Genomic DNA, 21,283 nt, shown 5'->3' with positions numbered 1-21,283 from the left:
CAAGAGAGGGGAAGGGCTTGCATATTTTCTTGTGTTAATGCGCGTTGACGTGAAAAGCTTGTAAACGAAAAGTTTTCGAAAGTGCGGAAATCTCTTTATGAATGAAATGGGAACTACTCAAAAGACACGAGACACGAGACTGTGTCGATTGTGTTGTCATTTGATAAATAATCGGCTTTGACTTGACGCTAAAGATAAAGTTGAAGTTGAAAGTTTAGCAACCATCGAAGGGATCAAAAACAACAAAAAAAAAAAAGAAAGAAAGAAAGAAAAAAAACGCTGGTTGTCTCCAAGTGGTTGGCTACTGGTTATTAATGGATTTCATTTTTTGTGTTGTCTTCAGACTGTTCAAATTTGATTTGTTTGATTTGTTGACTTGCCATACAAATATACAAATTGTATATATGGGCAGTTATAAAGAGTTTGTTTCGATTTCGGTTCAAGAATTTCGAGTGAAGCAACTATTCTATTTTGTTGTTGATCGATTTTACTACACAATGCTTTCAATTCTGTGAATATTGCAAACTATATAATTCAATTATGCAAAAAATGTTTGATGGCTTATGCAAAAAATGTTCGATTAAAATTCCAAGCAGCTGCTCTTAAATAAAATATATTGGTTTCTCTTTTTACTCTATAATGTTGCGCACAACTTTTGTCAGATGCCATTTTAAATGATATTTATTGAGAAACTAGGTGCCACAAAATGTCGCTTCAATTATGCACCGCTTGAATGCGAGGCACTCCATAATGACTCAATTATGCAACACTTTTAACAATGACCATTGCAACATTGCATCGTTTTAACACTCGTTTGTTTATTTATGTATAGAGGCATTTCAATATATTTGTGCACAGGCCATTTATTAGATGAAATAAATTCACATTGCAAATATATTTTGTTGCTTGGTGTTGGTTTTATGGCACCCTAAAAAATTATTTGTATGTTGCACAAATTTCAATTTCAATCTCACTTAGTCCAGCGTCTGCTGCTGCTGCTGCCACTGCTGCCTGGCGGAAACAGGCCAGAGAAAATGTGTGTGCATAATTAATGCATATTTCACTTTAATATGCACACTTACACACACACTCACACACGTATACACTTAGCAACACACACGCGTACACAGACGCAGCAAGCGAGGCAAGCGAGGCAAAATGGCGACGGCTGTGCCGCCTTAAAGCAAAGATTTGTCATTAATTGTTGCACGCTGAATTCAATTTGCATGTGCAACTGCAACTTCAACTGCAGCTGTGTGCGTGTGTGTGTGTATGCACGCCTGTAGGTATGCAATGATAAGTAGTGTGTTTAATTCATTTTCATTATTAAAATATTTTTCTCACAATTGTTTAACTTGATTAAATTCGTTGGCTTATTTTTGTTGAATTTTTTAATGCAATTCTTTTATACATTTTTTTTATTGTTTACAAGCCGGTTAAGCGAATCTGCGAGCAGCGACCGTTATCAACGCGCGTCCGGGCGTATCTCAGAACACGAACTGACAACGACGACGTAGACCAACGGCAAGTGCGAACCTACTGCCGAAGCAGCGACGCCGACGCCGACGCCGACGTCAGCGTCACAGCATCCAACAGCAGCAGCATTAGCAGGCAGCAGCGGCAACTGCGGCGGCAACCGCAGCTGAGGCGAGCTAACCAAAATAGCGGCACACTCGCTTGGCGTCGGCTCAGGCATCGGGCCATGTGCCGAGATAACAAAAACAGAGAACGAAAACGAAAACGAAAACAGTGGAGAGTTTTTCGTTCTCTCACACTCTACACGCAGCCGGTAAACTTAACGGTACTCGCAGGCAAAATACAAAAAGTGTCATATTTTGTTTGAACTTTGAGTTGCTCTGGATAAATATATTTATGACACTCTATAAGCATTGGGAATAGGTTATGTGCTATCAATAATAGAAAATAATATAAATGTGTTATTTCTGATGCAATTTACAAATAAATAGCTTATGTGAGAAAGATTCTTAGTTCTTCATACATCTGTGAGTTTCCCTATATAAGTATGTATATATTTATTATTATATATATAATTATTATATTATTTATCGCACTTTAAAAGTCATAAGAATTGATAACAGGAACTTATATAAAATTATTTTCTATTTTCTGAAATTAAAAAGAAATCAATGTCTTTATTTTCTGTATATGAAACAAATTTTTACGTGAGAAAGCTCTTGAGTTTTTCATTAATATAACCATATTAATAAGGAGTTCCTTTCATATTTGAATCCGCACTTTTAATCCTTACACAAAACTATTTAACTTTATGCATTTATTTACTGTGCATGTTGATTCATACAATTTATATACCCAATTATGTTATCAGACTACAAGTTAAATTTGTCAACAAACTTTTATCATAGTTCTTATCATATTAATATCGTGCAGCATTGCCAACATAAGCTTTGAATCTAAAGCGCTTTGGGGAGAGTTCTCAAAGCTTTTGGGACAACGGTTATGAGCATTTCAATCTTGGTTCAAGCTTCAGCTTGAGCTTTGTGCTTTGGGACAGGGACAGGTGTGGTGCAAGCACCCAAGAAGAAAGCTTTTGAACGTTCCGTTTGAAATCACAAAAATAAGTTATTCCCAGGACATTGGCGAAAACAAATAATTATGTTGATATCAATGATATGTTTTATATGCTTTTATTCTATTTGAATATTCCTTTACATATAATGTTAAGGGCCTCGTAATAAAATTGAACAAGTATCTAATGAATATCTGATATACAAAAAAAGGTCAAGTCAAATGGAAGGCGAGGGAAATAAATAATTATAATTGAATTGCTCACTTGAATGCGAAGAAGAATCGACAAATAAATGTACAAGAATGGAATATTGAAATGAAAAGTGAAGAAAAAGACGCATTTACAATAATTGCCTCAAATGGGAGAATGCGTAATTATAATAGAAATGGGGAAACCGATGTTGATGATGATGACGTTGCATGGACAGCAACCCAGGCGGGCAACAGCAACAAAACAAACAATCAAACCAGCAGATGCCATGCCACACTCGAAAAACGCGCCGCAGTCTCAACTGATGTGCGGGGGAGACAAAGATAGAGGGGGCGGCGGAGGGTAAGGTGGAGACAGTGATGCATGCGCTGGTGTTGATGATAAGTGCCCGGGGACAAACAAGCAATCGGGAGTGGGGGGTTGTATATTTTTGTGTGTGGCATACAACCCATTTGCAGCTGCAATGGCTGCAATTCGGATTGCAAATGCAATTGAGACACTAAGTGGTCGGGAGTTGCTCGAGAGTTGGCCGAGCATTGGGAACACGCTCCTCTATACTTCCCACTTCCCTCCCTACCCCTCTCCTCCTGAGATCAGTGCCTTGGCCTGGTCATCAAAGCGGGCAACAAAGTAAGCAAATTCGAGTGGATCCCCATCACCATCCCCATCCTCATACCCATTGATGGAGCCAGCACTTGAGCCCTGATCTGATATCATAAACTGCTTGCATGTTTCATGGTCATTCACAGCAGAGGAAAAGTGCTCGGGGAAAATGAACTGATAAGGGCATAAAAGAGAGCCACATCAAATGCGGGCCAATTATAGAACAGAGCACATAAATACATACACACATATGTGAGGGAAAACTCTTTCGGAAAATTGCAATCATTTTGTTTATGGCTCATCGATTGGACCGAAATCAAAGTGTAGCCCAACGAAAGAAATTGATGCATAGATCACGTATCTTATAGTAAAATAGAGCTATATATAAACAAAACAAAGTACGAACATCTTAAAAAAGCCATTGAGTTAGCCTTGATTTGGAAACATATTAAAAAACTCTGATTTAGTATTAATATAGAGGTGGAAAAATAATTTGGGATTGCTTAATAAAAAATATTATATTTAAGCTAAAATATTCCAAATAGCTTTTTGATATTTTCAAGTTAAAAATAATCTGAGTTTTCTAAAATGATTTTATTTTTTAAATATCGATTCTTGGTTTTTGTTTAATAACTTAATGTTAATATCCAAAATCCTTGCAGTTAAAAATATTAAGTTTCTGGTAATAGTTGGTTTGAGAACAGTAGAAAATAGAAAATGGACTTAAGGGGAGTCCTATTCAGGTGACGACTTTATACTAAAGTTTTGTATAATAAAAGAAATATAATTTTAGTGTATATTATTCCAGATCCTCTCGTTTACTATATATTTACTAGATATTTTAAATTTTTTGCATATCATATTATTTGTTCACTAAATATTCTATACAAATATGTGGTTGATTTGACTATTTTGTTCACTAATATGACATGAGTAATTCAAAAATACATTTAAACAAAGAAATATCAATATAACACTCGAAGCAAACATAATTTCGAGTGCATTTTGAGGTAGTTCAACCACTGTGCACATCTTCTGCTTACAATATCACTCGCAGATGAGCTGGGTTAATGCCCCTCAGAGGAAACTGAAGAAAGCACTTGGCAGTGCATAAATCTGTGCCTTGAGTGCAGGTTAATTGTTCAACAAAGGCAGCGGTGTTTTCAAAGGGGTTCAAGAGGGGGTCACAAGAAAGAAAAACGTCTCGACTCACCTTGAACATGAGGGGATTGCGTTCAATGTCCGATTCGGCGTTCTCACAAAGTGTTTCCGTTTCCGAGAGAAAAGCGAGGAACTGTAAGACACATTTCGATTAGATAAGTACATAAATTAATCTGATCTGATCTGATCTTACTAACCTGGTCCATGGCCCGATCAAACATTTGTAGACTATGCACTGCGGCATGAAGCTGCTTGCCGCGATTGACGACACCATTATTCAAGTTGGAGTAGCTGCAAGTAATATGTGATGAAATATATTAGCGTAATTAGAAAAGATTTAAGCAATTACGAAAAAAATTAAAGAAATTACAAAGGACTTGGTTATTTGATTGATAAAGCTATATAGTATAAGCTGTCATATTCTTAATTTCAGTCAGTTTTTCATAATACTTGGCAAGTGAATCTTTACAATTTTAAATGCAGATGAATAGAATCAAGAAGCATCACTTTAATATATTCTTTGCAAAGCTACATTTTGTTTAAATTTGTAAAGAAGTCTGTAATCAATAAGCAAAGAGCAGTTAGCAATTTTCGGCCGATTTGCAATAAGTTTCTTGTTATGTCGTATGTAAACTACATTAAATCTATTTATTTGCATCTCTAAAACTAAAAAACATATTTTTGGATTCAAGCTTTAAGATGAAGATCGTATAATTACAGATAGAAGTGTACAAATATAATCGCTTCTATTTGGAAAACTGTACATTCAAAGCTATGTATATAAGCTAAGCTATATATATAATATTTATGCTATAGTCTGTAGTCTTTGGTCTACTCTTGAACTAAATCATAATTGTATATATTATATTTATAGTGAAAGCGAGGATTCTATTCCTGGTAAACCTCGTAGGAACTTTGACCATTTGTACTGTCTTCCTGCACAACTTATTACCCACAATCAGGTTCGTGTCATTTCAATGCCTTAGTTATTAGATAAAACTCTCTCTTTCTTTAATTCAATTTTAAATAATATCTCAAGAAACCCCTGAGTGTGGTTAACTGTGGTTGATATTCAGAGATTTGCATATATTTTCTTTATTTTATGTTTCACTCTTTTAATGTCTCTCTGTCTTTCTCTCTGATTCTTAACGATTTTACTTTTATTATTATTAACGCTACTGACGCTTAACAATTTTTGACGTGATTGGGTTTGTTCTGGGTTCCCCAATTATTGAAAATAAATTGTACTACTTATTTACTACTATTTTATTTTATTTAATTTTCATTTTAAATTTGTAATTTAATTTGACGCTTTTGATTTAATTTTATTTAATTTGTAACTTTCATTTTGAGTTCAAATAAAATTTGTATTTTAACTGAAACCTTTTTTGAATTGTATTTAGTGCATTATTACACTGTGCGTAATTTATTTAAAACATCCAAGTAATTATTAGGTCAGAAACTAGACAAATAATGTTTTGGAAATCAACAAAATCTTAGTTTTGCAAGAAAATAATCTTATTTGTAATATTTATCCAATGTTTTGAAAGTCAAAAAATCAACATTAAATAAAGCGAGTTCATTTCACTATTTACCATTTTGGACCTATTTAAAAGAGTTCTCATCTTGAACTGCTCTATTATCTAAGATTATTAAACCGGCTTAATGAGCTCAAAGTCGCCGCCTTAAACTGCAACTCATTAAATCGCGTTAAATGCAAATTCTCACAACTGATTAGAAGGGAGAATGGCTCATCTTTTTGCATAGCATTTAAATGGGGTCCGGCTGAAGTCGTAGCACGATTGAAATATACACTCACCGCTGATTAATGGCCTCCGTCATCTTCTTGATGCGGGAAGTGTCATCATTGGGATAGACTGCAATTAGTTTCTGTGTCAACTCGCTGAAGAGCTCAAAGTGCTGCTTATTCTGATGCAGCTCGGCGTGGAAGGACTGCATAGGAAATAGATTAATTAGATGCTCTCCATAACGAGAACTCAAAACAACAGAGCACAGCTCACCTTCTGCTCCTTCTGCTGGGCCTCCAGTATATCAGCTGTGGTGGCAATTGTGCCCATCCGCTCGGCCCTCTGCTCCATACGCGCCAGCCACTTCTCCAGCTCCAGGCGCTTGGCCTCAAACCTGCCAATGGGAATTCAGCATTAATTAAATTGACCCCAAGTGCAGTGGGACCTGGATCAGGTGGATGGATAACCTACCGCTGTGAGTCGCTCAGCATGTTCTTCAACTGGCCAGCTCGCTGCAAGACGCACTGCGACGTCTCATCCCAATGCTCTCTCAGACGGGTCACTGTGAATTTTTCGAACAGAGAAGAGTTCAATTAGCTTTACAAATATGTATATTACTGAGTGAGCTTTGAGGTTATTTTATTAGCTAAAAAAAGATAGCGAATTAGAACTGGGTGACACAAAATTAGCTGGAGTTTCTCTAGTGTTGGGCAACCAATGGAACCGGTAACCCATTCAACATTTATTGATCAGTTGTAAGTTTATAAAACGCCATGCAAAGACATTAGTACAAAAAAAAAAAAAAGAAAAAAAACAATGTTTCAGTTTCAGTTCTGGGTAAGTATTGCTTGTGTTTGTGTGTGGGGTAGTCTCAATTATTCTCATATTAGTTGGGCCCCAGTCTGGTGTCCATTGGGGCTGTTAACTATTGCACAACTGGGTTAGCATTACACAAACTGGAGTCGTAGTCGTTACCTTTGAGAAAGCAACGCAAATAGTCTAAATCAGCTGAACAATGCGGTGCTATCGAGAACTGTTTTAATTCTATCAGAGAAGTGAAAAAGTAATAATTAAATATAAAAATAATAATATCTGTTCAAAATACGCAATAATAATATATTATAATATAAAATAAATATTACATCTAAATACGATTTCAATTTCTGTCTGCCCAATAAAAAATACGTAATATATTTAACCCTTTGAGTATCCAATTGAATGGATTGAGTGGTATATTTATACACTCAAGTAAAAATATTATTATTATATTATTGTTTAAATATTAAATCAGTAGTAAGTCCAGTATATATCCGCAACATGTAAATTTTCGCTGGATTACCCCCTTTATACTGACACTCGGTATTTACTTTATAGTATTATGCCCATACACAGAGAGAACCATCCTTATTAAATCTGTCGTTATTCTTTTTTAAACGTTGGCTGGAATTGATCGCTTTAGTCAGTCATAAAGCCAATTCACATTCCTTTTTCAACCAGCAAATTTGTTTTTGTGTGTAAACTTGAATTAGTGTCCTTGTCAAAAAAAACACGGCAAGGCACTATTTGTTTATAAATTTATAAGAGGTGAAAGATTAATTCGACAAATGAAGAGAACCCCCCAGAAGGTATTGTCGCTCGTGCTCTTACTTATATTAATAATTGTAATATTATTTTTTAATAAATAACTCCATTTGTATTGCAACACAACGTTGTAAAAAAGAATCAATCAACTCTTGGAATCTTTGGCAGTGTTGCTCTTGACGCTTAGATTGAGAGAACTCAAGCTTTCAAATTGTATAAATAGTACCCCATAAATTAATAACAAAATTCAATAAAATAAATAAAAAATAAATTCTACAATTTATTTTAACATAACTTCTTAAAATCAATTCATTCATTCAGCTAAGAAATTTAAAAAAAAGGGCAACATTTTTGAGTTATTTATTTTTTAATATTTATAAAAAAAGGTTGACATAAAGCACAAAATTAAAAAAAAAGGAAAGAAATTCACAAAATATTTCACTTTTTAAAACATTATTTATAAGAAGCGGTTTGCCATTCAGCCTGCTGCACGAATCGCAGCTTGGACCAAAGTATAAATCACATTTAATAAATACAAACAAAAACAGAGCAGAAATATGTGTAGATTTTTAAAATTAAAAAATCCGGCGGCTTTAATATCGATACAGAATTAGCAAATATATTAAGTCTATAAATAACAACAAAAAAAACACATTTAAAAAAAATTTGAATATATTTTCAGATAATAACAATTTTCATACAGCAATTTTGATAGTTATAAAAAAATTTATTTAAGAATAGTTTTGAATATATCTAAATATTAGCTCAATAATTGGGTAAAGAACGATTATGGAAATCATAGCGAAATCTTTTTATTTACTTTAATCTAGTCAAAATGGACAAAAACTAACTTTAAATAAAGCAATCTCATGTTAATACTTAACAACACACAGTAATAACACTCTAAAAACTAGCAAGTAAGGATTGGTTATGTTAAGCAAGTCTGCAATCTGCGATTCACATTTTTCGTGGAATGTCCATATAAAATAAAATGATATTTACCAAGCTGAAATTTACCCAAACTAGCAGAAATAATAATTTAATCATTTACGATGCAGCGCTTCGATTCAATTTCCCTGAGATTTCAAAATTTCAGAGAGTTAAGCATTAAGCCATATGCTGTGGCAACTAGATATATATGTTCTTTTTATTTGTAATGTAATTATATTTAAACCTTTTGTGACTAGCACAATAATTTATAAGACTCAAATAAAAAACCAATAAAATAAGTAATTAAAAAATAAATAATAATAATCAGATATGTCAATGAAGTTGCTTCAACTGCAAATCTGATCACTCTTCAAATCCTATGAAATAAAAATTGTATCCAGTTAAGGCTTAAACAATAAAACGAAGACAAAGCACTGCATTTACACAAAAGTTCTGATGTGAAAAATGTCCAATCACGAAATACACACTGAAGACTTAAGAAGTTAATCGAAGTCCAATCGAAGTCAACTATTCAGATGAAAGATCAAAGCACTCTTATTTCCTTACCCTGGATGCCTCCCGTCGGGTTCTGCGATATTTGGGTCTCATCATGCGAGGAGCGTCGGCGCATTCGCAGCTCCTCGCGGGATAAACCAGCGACGGTTGCAGCGCCAATGGCAATGCCAATGCCGACACCCGCACCACCGGCGACCTGAGCGGCAGCAGTAGCAGCGGCCGCAGCTGCCCGTGACTGAGCCTGATGCTGCAACAGTGCGGCAGCTGCCGCCGAGCCGGGCAACTGGCCCATGTTGTGCACCACCTGCGGCGGAATGTTACCCAGCAGTTGCTGGCGGATCTGTTCGCGAAACTCGCTGCTCAGCGGAATGGGTGGCTGGGGCGACTGCTGCTGCTGCTGCTGCTGCTGTTGGGCGGACGACGCTGCAACACCACCACCACTCGGCAGATGATGCCCCGCCGAATTCAGATTGTTTTGCATGCGATGCCTACTATACTGCAGCTCCAGCGGCAGATTGCGGTCCAGCGAACGCATATGATGCTCAATAGTGGAGCGCATCGATTGCTCCACCTGCGAGGCGGAGGCGGAGGCCGAGGAGACAGACGACGAGGATGAGTTGCTGTGCAGCGACTGCTGCTGTGCCTGGGCGCGCAGCTGCTTCAGCTCCTCCAGCGACTGTCGGGAGTCACCCGCTCGACTCTCGTCCAGCGATAAATTGCGCTCATAGTTGGCGCTACGCAAATTAACGGAGCTGCCCAAATGACGACCATGTCCGCCTCCAGCTGCCAAGCTCGCCTTGAAACTCAGATCAAAGTTATTCTGCACGGCAGCCTCCAGGGTGCGCAGATTCATCTGCTCCTGCATGGCGCGCTCCATGTTGCGCAGTCCACTCTCAATGCCACGCAGCGCATCCTCCGATCCGAACTCATCCGTGGGCGAGGCTACAACCGGAGCGGGAGCAGCAACTGGACGCATATTGTTCAGCTTTTTGGCTTCGCTGGCTCTTGTCGGTGCTGGCGACGGCACCGGATTGCAATTGGCCAGCGCATTCTTGGAGCTCTGCTCGCTGAGGGCGGCCACAGCAGATTGCAACACCAGCGGTGGTGGTGGCGGTGGCATCTCAAACGGATTCGAGCAGCGACGTGCGGCCATCGCCTCTGCGGACAGCGTTGAATGCTTTTCGGGCGGCGGCGGTGGTTTCTCCTTGAACTTGAGCACGGCCAGCGGCGAATTCTGGGCACTATTCTGTGCGGAGGTCTGGGCGGATGCCGGTTTCCGGGGCAGTGGCGGTGGTTGACGCAGTGGAGGTGGCAACCCAGGGACAATCATCATTGTCTGTCCGTTATCTGGCAGACTTTTGAGACTGTGCCGCTTGGGCGGTATTTCCGGTGGTGCGGCACGTTCGCTGGAGCCGCGTGCCGGTATCGCGGGCACCGGTCGACTCTGCAGCGGTGGCAACGGTAGTGGTGGCGCCACCTTTTGCCCGTTCAGCTGCTGTTGCTGCTGCTGCTGCTCCTGGGAGCACTGTTTGCGCAACAGTTGCTGGCCACGCAATGCGGCCTGGGCAGCCAGCTCGGAGTTGAGGCGTGGCATCATCAGCTGTGGCGCAATTTTGGGCGTTGTGGCATCATCATGGGGCACCGTTGGCGGCACCGTTGGTGGCACCGGAGGCGGCGGCTTGGCAGTCATCGCAGCTGGTTGCTGTTGCTGATTGTTTTGTGCGTGGCGTTGTGCGTTCGTTGCAACAATTTTGTGGGCAGTAATTTTTTTATTTTTTTATTTTGTTTGGGGCAGGCTTTGGACTTAAGTTTATTTTATGTGCGGCATCACGTTCGCTTTCCGATATGTTTGATATGTTGCATGGTCTACGGCGACTATGAAAAAAAAAAAAAAACAACAGCGCCTGAATGTTGACATTGGTAAATGATAAACATCATGTGCAACAACTGCAACACCAGCAACGGCAGTAACTTCAGCGGTGTCTGCTGACTCCTCGTGGCTTGTGCCGCGGATCTAGTTTTGTTTATGCAGCGTGCCGGAAACTCAACACACCAACAGGCCACAGGCAAACACACTCACACACTCACACACACACACACAGACACACAGACACATACAAAGCACACTCAGACAAACGTGAAGAGTAAACAAACTTCGACGTAAGAGAGCTTCGGCTCTCTCATGCATACAATCCTCCCACAACTGCACAACCGCTCACACACACACACAGTAAGTACACACAGGCAAGCACAAAGAGTAAGTAAGCTTTGAATTAAGAGCTCCTTCGCCATGCGCTCTCTCATTTACTCCCTACCACACCTGAACCTCTCCCTTGTTATCGCTCTCTGTTGATTTTCGCTCTCTCGCACACTTTTTTCACCACACTTTTTGCCTTGCTCTGCGCCGGCTGTTAACGCACAGGAGACGTTTTTTTTTTTTTTTTTGTTTGTTGGTTATCTGTGAAATCGTTGCACACTTTTGCCGCTGTTTTGCTTTGCTGTCAGCTTCGGTGCACAGTGGGCATCAGTTGTGAGGGATTTTGCACTTTTTTGAGCCTTTATTGCAATGATTTTTATCGATTTGTTACCGTTATTATTTGGTTTGTTGGTCCAATTGATTCTGTTCACTTGTGTTATAAGCATTTAATCCACTATTCAATTGAAAACGTTTTCGATTTAAATATTTTCCACTTTTGAATTTTCTGAATTTGTTTACTATTATCATTTTAATTGTTGGCATAATTGATTTTAGTTCACGACACCCTATTGAGTTTTTATACTTTAACCCTATTATTCACAATTCAATTAAAAATGTTTATTTTTGCAGAATTTTTCAGTTTTTTGAGAATTTATCACAACAGTTTTTATCGATTTGTTTACTAAAATGATTTGAATTGTAATCTTAGTTTAGTTTAGTTTTATACATGTTATACACTAGTCAATTTAAACTGTTTTTTTTTTTATTACTTTTGCTGTAAAAATAGTTTTATCGATTTGGTTACTATTATCACTTTAAATGTTTTTGAATTGGATCATTTGATTTGATTTAAATTTTTCAAATGCTGGTTTTATTACGACAAAATCTTAATTGTAGTCGTACTATTTGAATTTAATTCACAATTGATAATTTTTTTATTGGATAAGAGAACAAAATAAAAGCTTTTTCAGCCTTGTTTTACAATTAATAATATTTATTGGTCTCACAAACGTTGTATTTATTCCAACCAAAAATTAACATTTACTCATATAAATTTATTTAATTCAGACCAAGGCGATATTTCTCCTTTTTTAGTTAGTATAACTCAATTGTTTCTCGCTAAATTTGAAATCCACAGTAAAAAAATACTTTAGTCGCGTCTGCAGCAAGTGCACATGTGTGTATTCAAAGGTGCATAGCAGAGCAAAAATAACACATGCAAAGACACCCACACACACATATGTATATATATATATATATATATATAGATATATACGTATATATATACAGAGATACATCCACTCACGCAGGCGGCTCGGCGCCCAAATGGATGCCACAAACTTTTACGCAGAGCCAGTGAGAACTTTGCCTTTTGCTTTTGGCACCTGCAACACAAGGAGCAACAGACAAGTTTTGTATTGTGTGCTGGTGTTGGTGTTGGTGTTGCTGTACTTGTTTGTTGTGTTGTCCGCTGTTGTCGTTGTTGTTGCTGTGCATTGTTGTTGGTTCGGTGTTGTGTTGCCGTTCGTTGTTGCTGTCATTCCACGTGAGACTTAACGGTGCGCTTTTATTGTCCCGTCCAGTCCGTGCCATGCCATTAAACCCCAGAAACGGCCCGTGGCAGGTGCATTTAACTTCTGGCACACCTTTGAATGCATACATATAACAATGTCGACGTTGCAACGTTGTTGTTGCTGGCCATTTTACTACTACATTTTTATTGCAACCAGCAACTGTCTGCTTCAGTCTGACTGTCTCTCACTCTCTCCCTCTGTCTCTCTGTCTTATTGTTCTGCAACAATTTCTATAAGGACTGCTTTTGACTCTTCGGCTATTGTTCCCCCAAATGCTTGACTTCATTTAATAGTTTCTTAAATCATGTGCAACTGTATAGCAAACGCTGAGTTTTCTTTCTCATTCTTTATTTTGTTACTTCCTCACTAATTGTTGGAGTTTTCAAATTGCTTTTCATTTTTCCGAAGAGCTGGCCCAAATTTATAAGCATCACATTCTCATGCAAACTTTGATCGGTAACTTTTAGCAATTACCTACATATAAAAGCAATAAATATTATTTTTGGAGAGGTGTTGGAAGTTGAAAGCGCATATTGTGGAAAAACTGACCGCATTTCAAAGACATTCAATGTAATAAATGAGCGAGTGGGTTTTCCCGATAAAAACATAAACTAAAATCATTTTTGTGTCGACATTAAGCAGACCTGATAAGCCACGCGTTACAACAATGCATCACGCTGCAGTTTCATGGAATGGTGTTCAGATTTGACGAAGAGTCACAAAATAGAATATCTTCAATAAAGTTGATTAAAATGGCAACTTCTAAAATTAAAGGCGATTTTTTTCTCAGCGTTAGCTTAAATTTAATTACGAACTTTTCTAGATATAAACATAGCTGCTACAATAAACAAAAGCAGTCTTCTCGATTCTAACCAAGATAAACAATTCCCAACTTGAACTTCACCTTATAAGATTTTATAGATACTCCAAAACAAAATTGAGTGTGCTTGACAGCCAATTTAGCAAAAAGGGTTTATTAATCATATGCTTTATAAGCTATGCTATTTGCTACTAAAACTCCCATTGCTAAATCAAATAGAGTTAATCGAAGCAAATCAATCAACATGAATTTGTTGTGTTTGAATATAACCCCAACCCACTGGAATTCGGCACAACAGTGTGTGTAAATTGTCCAATGACATTCAGTTGACATATCCATTGTTCTTGGCCCGAGAAGCTAATCATTAATCAAGTTTATAAGCCAGTCCACCGTCTCTATAATGGAGCAAGAAAGCACATTGGATAAAAACAAAAACGAGACTTATTCAGACTGTAAACAATGTGCAATCGTTTTTGAAATTGAGATTTTGCAGCTCGAAAACTAAAGGCAATTTGATGGCTCAGCGTATAGCGAAAAGCAGATGAGCAAAATGAAAACTTGTTACTCGAGTAGACCTCATTGTTTTGGTTTGAAGCTAACCAATGGCTGTGATAACAACCAGGCCCATAAGCATTGCAACAATAGGTGTGGCAAGACAACCCCTAGCGGAACCAGAACCAGAAGCGGAGCATGTGAGAAAAAAACACACACACACACTGCTCGAAAACTATTTTCATACACAGCACGTTCTCGCTGAGAGGGCGATTTACAACATACACACACACACCCACACACACACACACACATACATATATAATAAATAAAAATAATATGCTGTGTTCCCACTAAAAGTATGCAATCAAGTCAAATAACTTGAGTGTGTGTTTCGACGCCGTTTCGCCGTTTTGAGTTGCTCGTTGTTTTTGTTGTGGTTGTGGTTCTTGCTACTGTTGTTGCTACTTTTGTTTTTGTTATATTTGTTGCTTTTGCCATTTGAGTAAGCGAAAAGTTTCCTTCTTGTTATACCCTTGCAGAGGGTATTCCAATTTTGTCAGGCAAACGGAACTCATAAGGTATATCTACCGTCCATATATCCATGCCCATATGCCCATTGACAGCTATCTTGTTGAAATTTGGAATATATACATATATAACCATTGAATCACATGGAATATAGCTGGCGTAAGAACTAATTGCCAACTGATCAATATTTCTTCCGTAGGAAGAATCGCTGCTTCGGTCTGCAAGGGTTTTCGTCTTCGGCCTGCCTGAGAAATTAAAAAAAGGAAAGAAGGGTATACTTAAAAGCCAGAGGAAAGCATACCCAACCCCATAAGGTATATATAAATATTCTTGACCAGCATATATAACCGTTTCTATCTGTTCCTATGCAATCTAATGCCTAAGTCTTAAAGCTAATCTGAAGAAACTTGGAATATATTCATCTTTTTGTACATATATCAGACACAACCGGATCACATCACTATATCATATTGCTGGCATAGCATTTCCTGCGTTTAAACATTTTTTGTTTCACAAAATATCCAAGCCAATCCCACTGAATAAGATATTGTGATCTTAATACTAGGCAAAACAAATTTTTGGACAGCTACATTAATAGTCGATGCCTTTTTTTAAACCAATTTAGATAACAGCTGTTGGTCATCGGTCAACAATCAAGAGTATTTAGTCTTCGGCATGTCTAAAATAGACGAACCTTCTTGTTTTCTTATTTTTCTTTTGCTGGCATTGCTGTTTTTGTGCGCTGCCTCCAATGAATTACCATTCACGACGTGCACACCCGCCACACGCACACACGCACACACGCACACACACACACACACACACAAGTTTGGCAGCATAATTGTGTCGGCGGCTGCTGCGACTCCCCTCCCGCTCACCCACCCCCTATCCCCATTCGTCCTGTTTCGCGCTGCGCGGTCATGTAATTTATTGAAACACATTTATTTCACTATGATGTGAAGGCAACAATAAAAGTACAACGTCTTTTTTTCCAGTGTTGTTGTTGTTGTTTTGTTGTTGTTGTTTTCACAAATACGCCTACTTTATTTGGCTTATGTTTTGTTGGCTTCAGCGACCCCTTATTGAATATTTATATGGAAATTAGTTCATGTGTATTATTTAATTATAATAGAGCTTTTTCTCGTTATATTTTGATTATTTATATGGCAAATTGTTAATGTTCCTATTTGCTTTATATGCTCAATATAAATATATATCTGTAAATTATGCTAATTTTGTCGCTGTGTATACGTACTACGGAAATATGAAAAAGGAAAGGCCAAATAAAGCCATTTAATAAATGTCCCCAACAGAGTTGTACTTTTTAAATGGTTGAAATGAATTAATACAAAGCCAGTTATTTTGTTAGTATAATGGAATCAATAAAAACAGCTTTTTCCATCGATACATCAAAAGGGTAAAATGTGACAGCCGTCTATCTGTCATTATTACAATAGAGTGTCCCTTTTTTCCAACCTTATCAGTAATTTATGGGGTCAAAGCTGCTTACATACATAATACATAGTGCCAAACTACATAATAACCCTTTTATCCAGTTTTGAAATGGAAACTGTACTGTGAGCCATAAATAAAACCTTTTTTAAGTAACTGAAAAATATGAACTTCAGCATTTGATTTCAGAATTTTTCATAACTCTAAATGACCACTGTAAATGTATTGTTGAAGTAAACTTTTAGCTTTTGAATTAATAAAGTTCATTTAGCTTAGTTTTTATTCAGTTGTTACTTATGCATTTATTCCAGCCATATTTTTATCCGAAATACATATTTATACGTGTGCCACAAATGTTAATCACATCCCATGAATTTTAAATAGTTGGAATTGCTCTATTTTGAATTGCATGGAAGCGCACTTAAGCGATATTTTAAATTAATTCAGACAATGATGATGATGAATAAGGGGTATTCAACCATCAAACCTTGTGAACTCATGTATGCAATTCAACAGTTTATGTTTACATATTTTTCGTTTTCTTTTTTATTTATTTTTTACTTGTAAATGACTTGATTTTGCGTTGCACATTTTGTATCCGTGCGTTCGACAATATTTGCGGCTTTTGCCACCCTCACGTTTATTGATTTACAAAAGTAGCGGCAACAAAAGTGGCAACAAAAATAACAACAACAGCAACAACAACAACAGCAACAACAACAGCAACAACAACAGCAACGACAACACGACCGCCACCGGTGCCGAGCGAATGGGTGAGGGGGGTGTGCAGGGGTTGTGTGCAGAAATGGGAAATAGACAAGGCTGGGCAATAATCCATCGCAGACAAAAACTTAAAATGCCGTTTTGTGGCCTGACTTTTGTTGGCCTCTAAAAAACGAAATAATACACATACACACACACTCACACATACACACACACACATTGTAATGAACACACACACACAGCGTACACAAGCACTACACGAACAAAATAACGCACATACACACAATCACACACACTCGACACTGAAAAGCTTTGCTAATTGAATGCAATTATTTTGGCTTAGTGAAAAACGAGTTTCTCGCTTTTTACGGCATTTTAAATTTACAGTTTTGAGAGCAGAATTTTTGCACGCGTCGCGACGAGAGACAGAGACAGAGGCGGGCCGGAGACGCCACCAATTGAGGCAAGAAGGATACGAGAAGCAAGTTCACAACCGTTTGTACGCAGTCAAAGCCCACGAATGTCCTGGGCTGACTGCTGTCAGAGTCCGTACTGGAGACCCAAACAAAGAGCACAGCGTTTTCAACACGGAACTGTTTTTCGGCTACGCTTTCGACACGCTCTCTCCACTCCGCGCCGCTCTCCCTCTCATCTCTCACTCTCTCTCTCTCTCTCGCTCGCTCTCTGTTCACCAACCCCCAATTCGAGGGTAAACAAAGCGGGGCGCAGCAACAGCAACCCCAACATAATTATTATACCCCAACCCCAACTCCATACCCCAAACTGAACCACACACAGACAAAACAACAATTCACCCACCTGGCGGCGCTCTCTTGCTATCTCTCTCTCTTAATATATCACTCTCTCTTTCCTCCCATTCTATTCATTCTCTTTCACCGGCATTCCGGCAGTTTGTTTTGCTTGTGAATGTCATGCGCATTGATTGCTCCATAGCCGGGAGCAGCCGGAATTCACTCGCTGGGGCCGCCAACCTTCCTGCCACATGTTGTGCGTGTCTGCCACGAACCTTGATAACTGATAAGAAACTTTTACATCAGCTTTGCACAGGGTTGCACACAACAAGCGTGCCGGGACCATTGACGGAATTTCTCTATGTGTGTATGTGTGTGTGTGTGTAGTAGTTATTTGCTTTAGCCGCCTCATCACTCCTCTCAACACCCTCGGCTGGCTTGTACCTTCTTGCAGACTTTTTTCGGTGGTGTGGCAAATAACGTGCGGATTTGTTAAAGTTGAGTCGTGTGCAGCGGCCTTAATGACGGCAAGATGTAAGCTCTGGGTGTACTATTTCCGAGGGTTTTAATGCAGAGTAAAGCAGTGGAAAGGAGCCATCATTTTGAACGTGAGCCAGATAATACAAATAAACAAATACATGTTAATGGGATTGCTTTTAAAATGCAATTTGGATACATGGGAAAAACTGGGCTAGTTTTTGAGTAGAAAATGGCCGCCTAGGTGTTTAGGTGATGCCAAGTAATGGAGTCGACTTCAATTGAAAATCTCATACAAGTAAGTCAGCCTACTTTACCCTATGCAGTTCCTAGTTATACACAAAACACTAAAAATAAAAATAAAAAAAATAGACATACGACAAAAGTCGTCAAGAGTAACTCACCTTATTATTTTCTGAAAGCGAAGGGAGAGTTGTATCTTTCTAAAAACTTCTTTCTTAATTTCAAAGTACATTTTTCAAATATTTGGAAATTATATATCTAATTTTCAGGGTGTACGCAGAACTTTTACATTAGTTTCGTTAGAACTTAAATTATCGTTAATTACATTCGAAATTTTTCTTACTATTTTCTAAATTTCAGCCATATTTTTTTCTCAAAGTATGCCGTGGCATTTCTATATATTTGAAATATTTTCTATTATTAAGAAAAATGTTCTCATTATATATATTTTAAGAAAATATTTAAAAAATCAGACATTTTTTCCACTTTTCTGGGCGATTTTCATTTTCGTTTATACAGATTTCGAGTCGGCTTATTGCCACTACCAGGAAATAAAGTGTACAAAGTGTACCTTATCGGGTTGGATTTGTCTATCTGCTTATAACACATATATCCATATAACTTCAAAGAGATTGAGAAAGAGAGGAAAGTAGATTAATTACAAAAGTTAGCAAATTTCGTCATCAACTTTATATAAAATAAGACAGCTGCCAACAGCCGGATTCGCAGAGCCGCAAATTAAAGAACGAGTTCACTTAAATGAAAACGCAATTAAAAACAGCAAACTTTAAGGCTCAACCTTTTTAATGAATTTAATTAAAATTCATTCACGACAGAATTGTGCATAGTGAAGAGAACAATGGGGACAACTTGAATCGATGGGGATGGGGTGGACGCACTTAAAAACAAATCCACTCTCACACATGGCAAGCACGTACACTTAACCCATGACAATTTGCGTAAACAGTGAATATTTAAGAAGAAAAAGGACAAAAACAAAAAATCAGACTGCAGTTGATGCCAACTGAGAAATTCATCCTGGCCATCTTTTTGCAGGGACGCTGCAGTCACACACATAATTTTAGCGGTACACAAAGCCAGGTCGGAAACATTTTTTAAATAGTTCCACACTGCACAAAAATGTGCGCAAAACTATATTGCGCATAACTGAATGCCTGAGACAGGTCTGACAATTATTTAATTTAATGTTGCTTTCAATTTTGTGGCAGGAGCGTTGAGTACTCAAGTTTCATAATACCAGCGCCAAAGCCATAGCCGAAGCCAAAGCCCAATTGCCCCAGGCAGAGGTCTGAGGTTAAGCAACCATGAGACTTCACTTTTAAGTAATTAAAAACAGAAAAACAAAAACCCTAAGATCGAAACTCAAATACACTTCACTTTTAAGTAATAAAAAAAAAAAAAAAAACGCAAGATCGAAACTCAAATATACTGCAAAATATATGAGAAAATGCGTAAATATATAATTTTTGGAAGCAAACTTAAAACGCAATTAAAATTATTACAATTATTTTACCTTAATAAGGTATTTGCAACACAACTCAATCGATTCACGATCCGTATCAAACCGGTTTTTAATATATTTTATATTTTATATTTTACGAGACTTATCCAAAAAGTAATAACCTGTATGTGTAGTGATTCTCTAGAAACTGTTTTTATTTACATATTTAATGTGGACTAAAAGACAGTTTTTAAAAGGGTTTTAAAAAATAACTGCTTCAGAAAAATGCTCCATTTTCTGATTAGAAATGGTTTGATTTGAATAATGAACTATCAATTCACACAAAATTTATAAAAAAAGGTCGGTTATATTCCGCATACTCGTATTAAGTTAGCATTGAAAATATTATTAGATTAAGAATAGTAATTAGTCTTAGTGTTTCTGTGGCATTGCCTTAGTCCTTTAGTGAATAAGGAAAATTCAAATACAATTACAATAAGCCGAACTTAGGCAGGTTTTGATGAATCAAAGGAAAGCAGAGCCCTCGAAGGGTTGTCTATTATTTAACGAATATTGATCAGACTAACCAAATTATGCATGTTTCATCAGCAAGTCATAATGCCCTGCGGGGACGGCAATCAAAGCGAAAAAGTTCTTGAAAGCGCAGACACATGCCAGGAAGCGCTAGTCAGTCAGACAGACACCCAGTCAGTTGGTTGGTTGGTTTAACAGGGCACAGAGGCCATCAGAGGGGAGTACATGGTAGGCCTATTAAAGCATGTAATGGCGTGAAGAGGGCGTGTAACTGGGCACTGGAAGAGTGGCTGCAGCTTTCGAAAGCGTCGCCAAGAGAAAGACGACAATTAGAGGCAATTTGGTAGCTCCATTTTCCTACCCCTGCCTGGGGACCACACACTGGGACTGGGACGGGGATGGAAATGGGAATGGGAAGGGGGACGGGACTATGCCTTACCCGGTGGCTGGCCGAGTGCGTTGTCCTTTGGCAGAATGTGCATTGTTATTGCACTTGCTGTTGTTGTTATTGTTTGGCTGGCGGAGCACAAGCTGCAGCAACAGCCGCTGCACTAAAATTGCATGTCAAAGACAGATTTACGAGGAGACCACACATTGCCCTGTTTTGGTTTTGGTTTCGGTTTTGCTTTGCTTTGCTTTACTCCACACTCTGGCCTGGGCTTGGGAGCTATCTCTCTCCACTGTAGGCATTTTATTTATGATAACACACACAGCTCGTAGGTGCGTTGG

The 21,283-nt window shown here is 38.0% G+C and overlaps 1 protein-coding gene across 13 annotated transcripts in view; it reads right to left on the bottom strand.

The window, feature by feature from the left end:
- The window catches only part of LOC6570006 (dystrophin), a 178,047-nt gene that overhangs the window by 108,664 nt on the left and 48,100 nt on the right, over positions 1-21,283 (bottom strand). For 7 of the 13 annotated variants that reach the window (XM_032741741.2, XM_032741742.2, XM_032741743.2 and 4 more), the window contains exons 16-21: positions 7,246-7,314; positions 6,742-6,832; positions 6,544-6,664; positions 6,342-6,475; positions 4,720-4,813; positions 4,575-4,655 (exon numbers count right to left, since the gene is read on the bottom strand). In XM_032741741.2, the coding sequence (XP_032597632.1) occupies positions 4,575-4,655; positions 4,720-4,813; positions 6,342-6,475; positions 6,544-6,664; positions 6,742-6,832; positions 7,246-7,314 (590 nt within the window). Of the gene's footprint in view, positions 1-4,574; positions 4,656-4,719; positions 4,814-6,341; positions 6,476-6,543; positions 6,665-6,741; positions 6,833-7,245; positions 7,315-9,348; positions 11,003-21,283 lie in introns of those variants that run through there. The other 6 variants (XM_032741744.2, XM_032741745.2, XM_032741751.2 and 3 more) reach the window with 2 other exon arrangements.

The sequence above is a fragment of the Drosophila grimshawi genome, unplaced genomic scaffold (genome assembly GCF_018153295.1).
Source record: "Drosophila grimshawi isolate 15287-2541.00 unplaced genomic scaffold, ASM1815329v1 contig_545, whole genome shotgun sequence".
Taxonomy (NCBI): domain Eukaryota; kingdom Metazoa; phylum Arthropoda; class Insecta; order Diptera; family Drosophilidae; genus Drosophila; species Drosophila grimshawi.
Note: the sequence above shows the minus strand (reverse complement) of the source record. Positions and strands in the feature narration are given on the sequence as shown.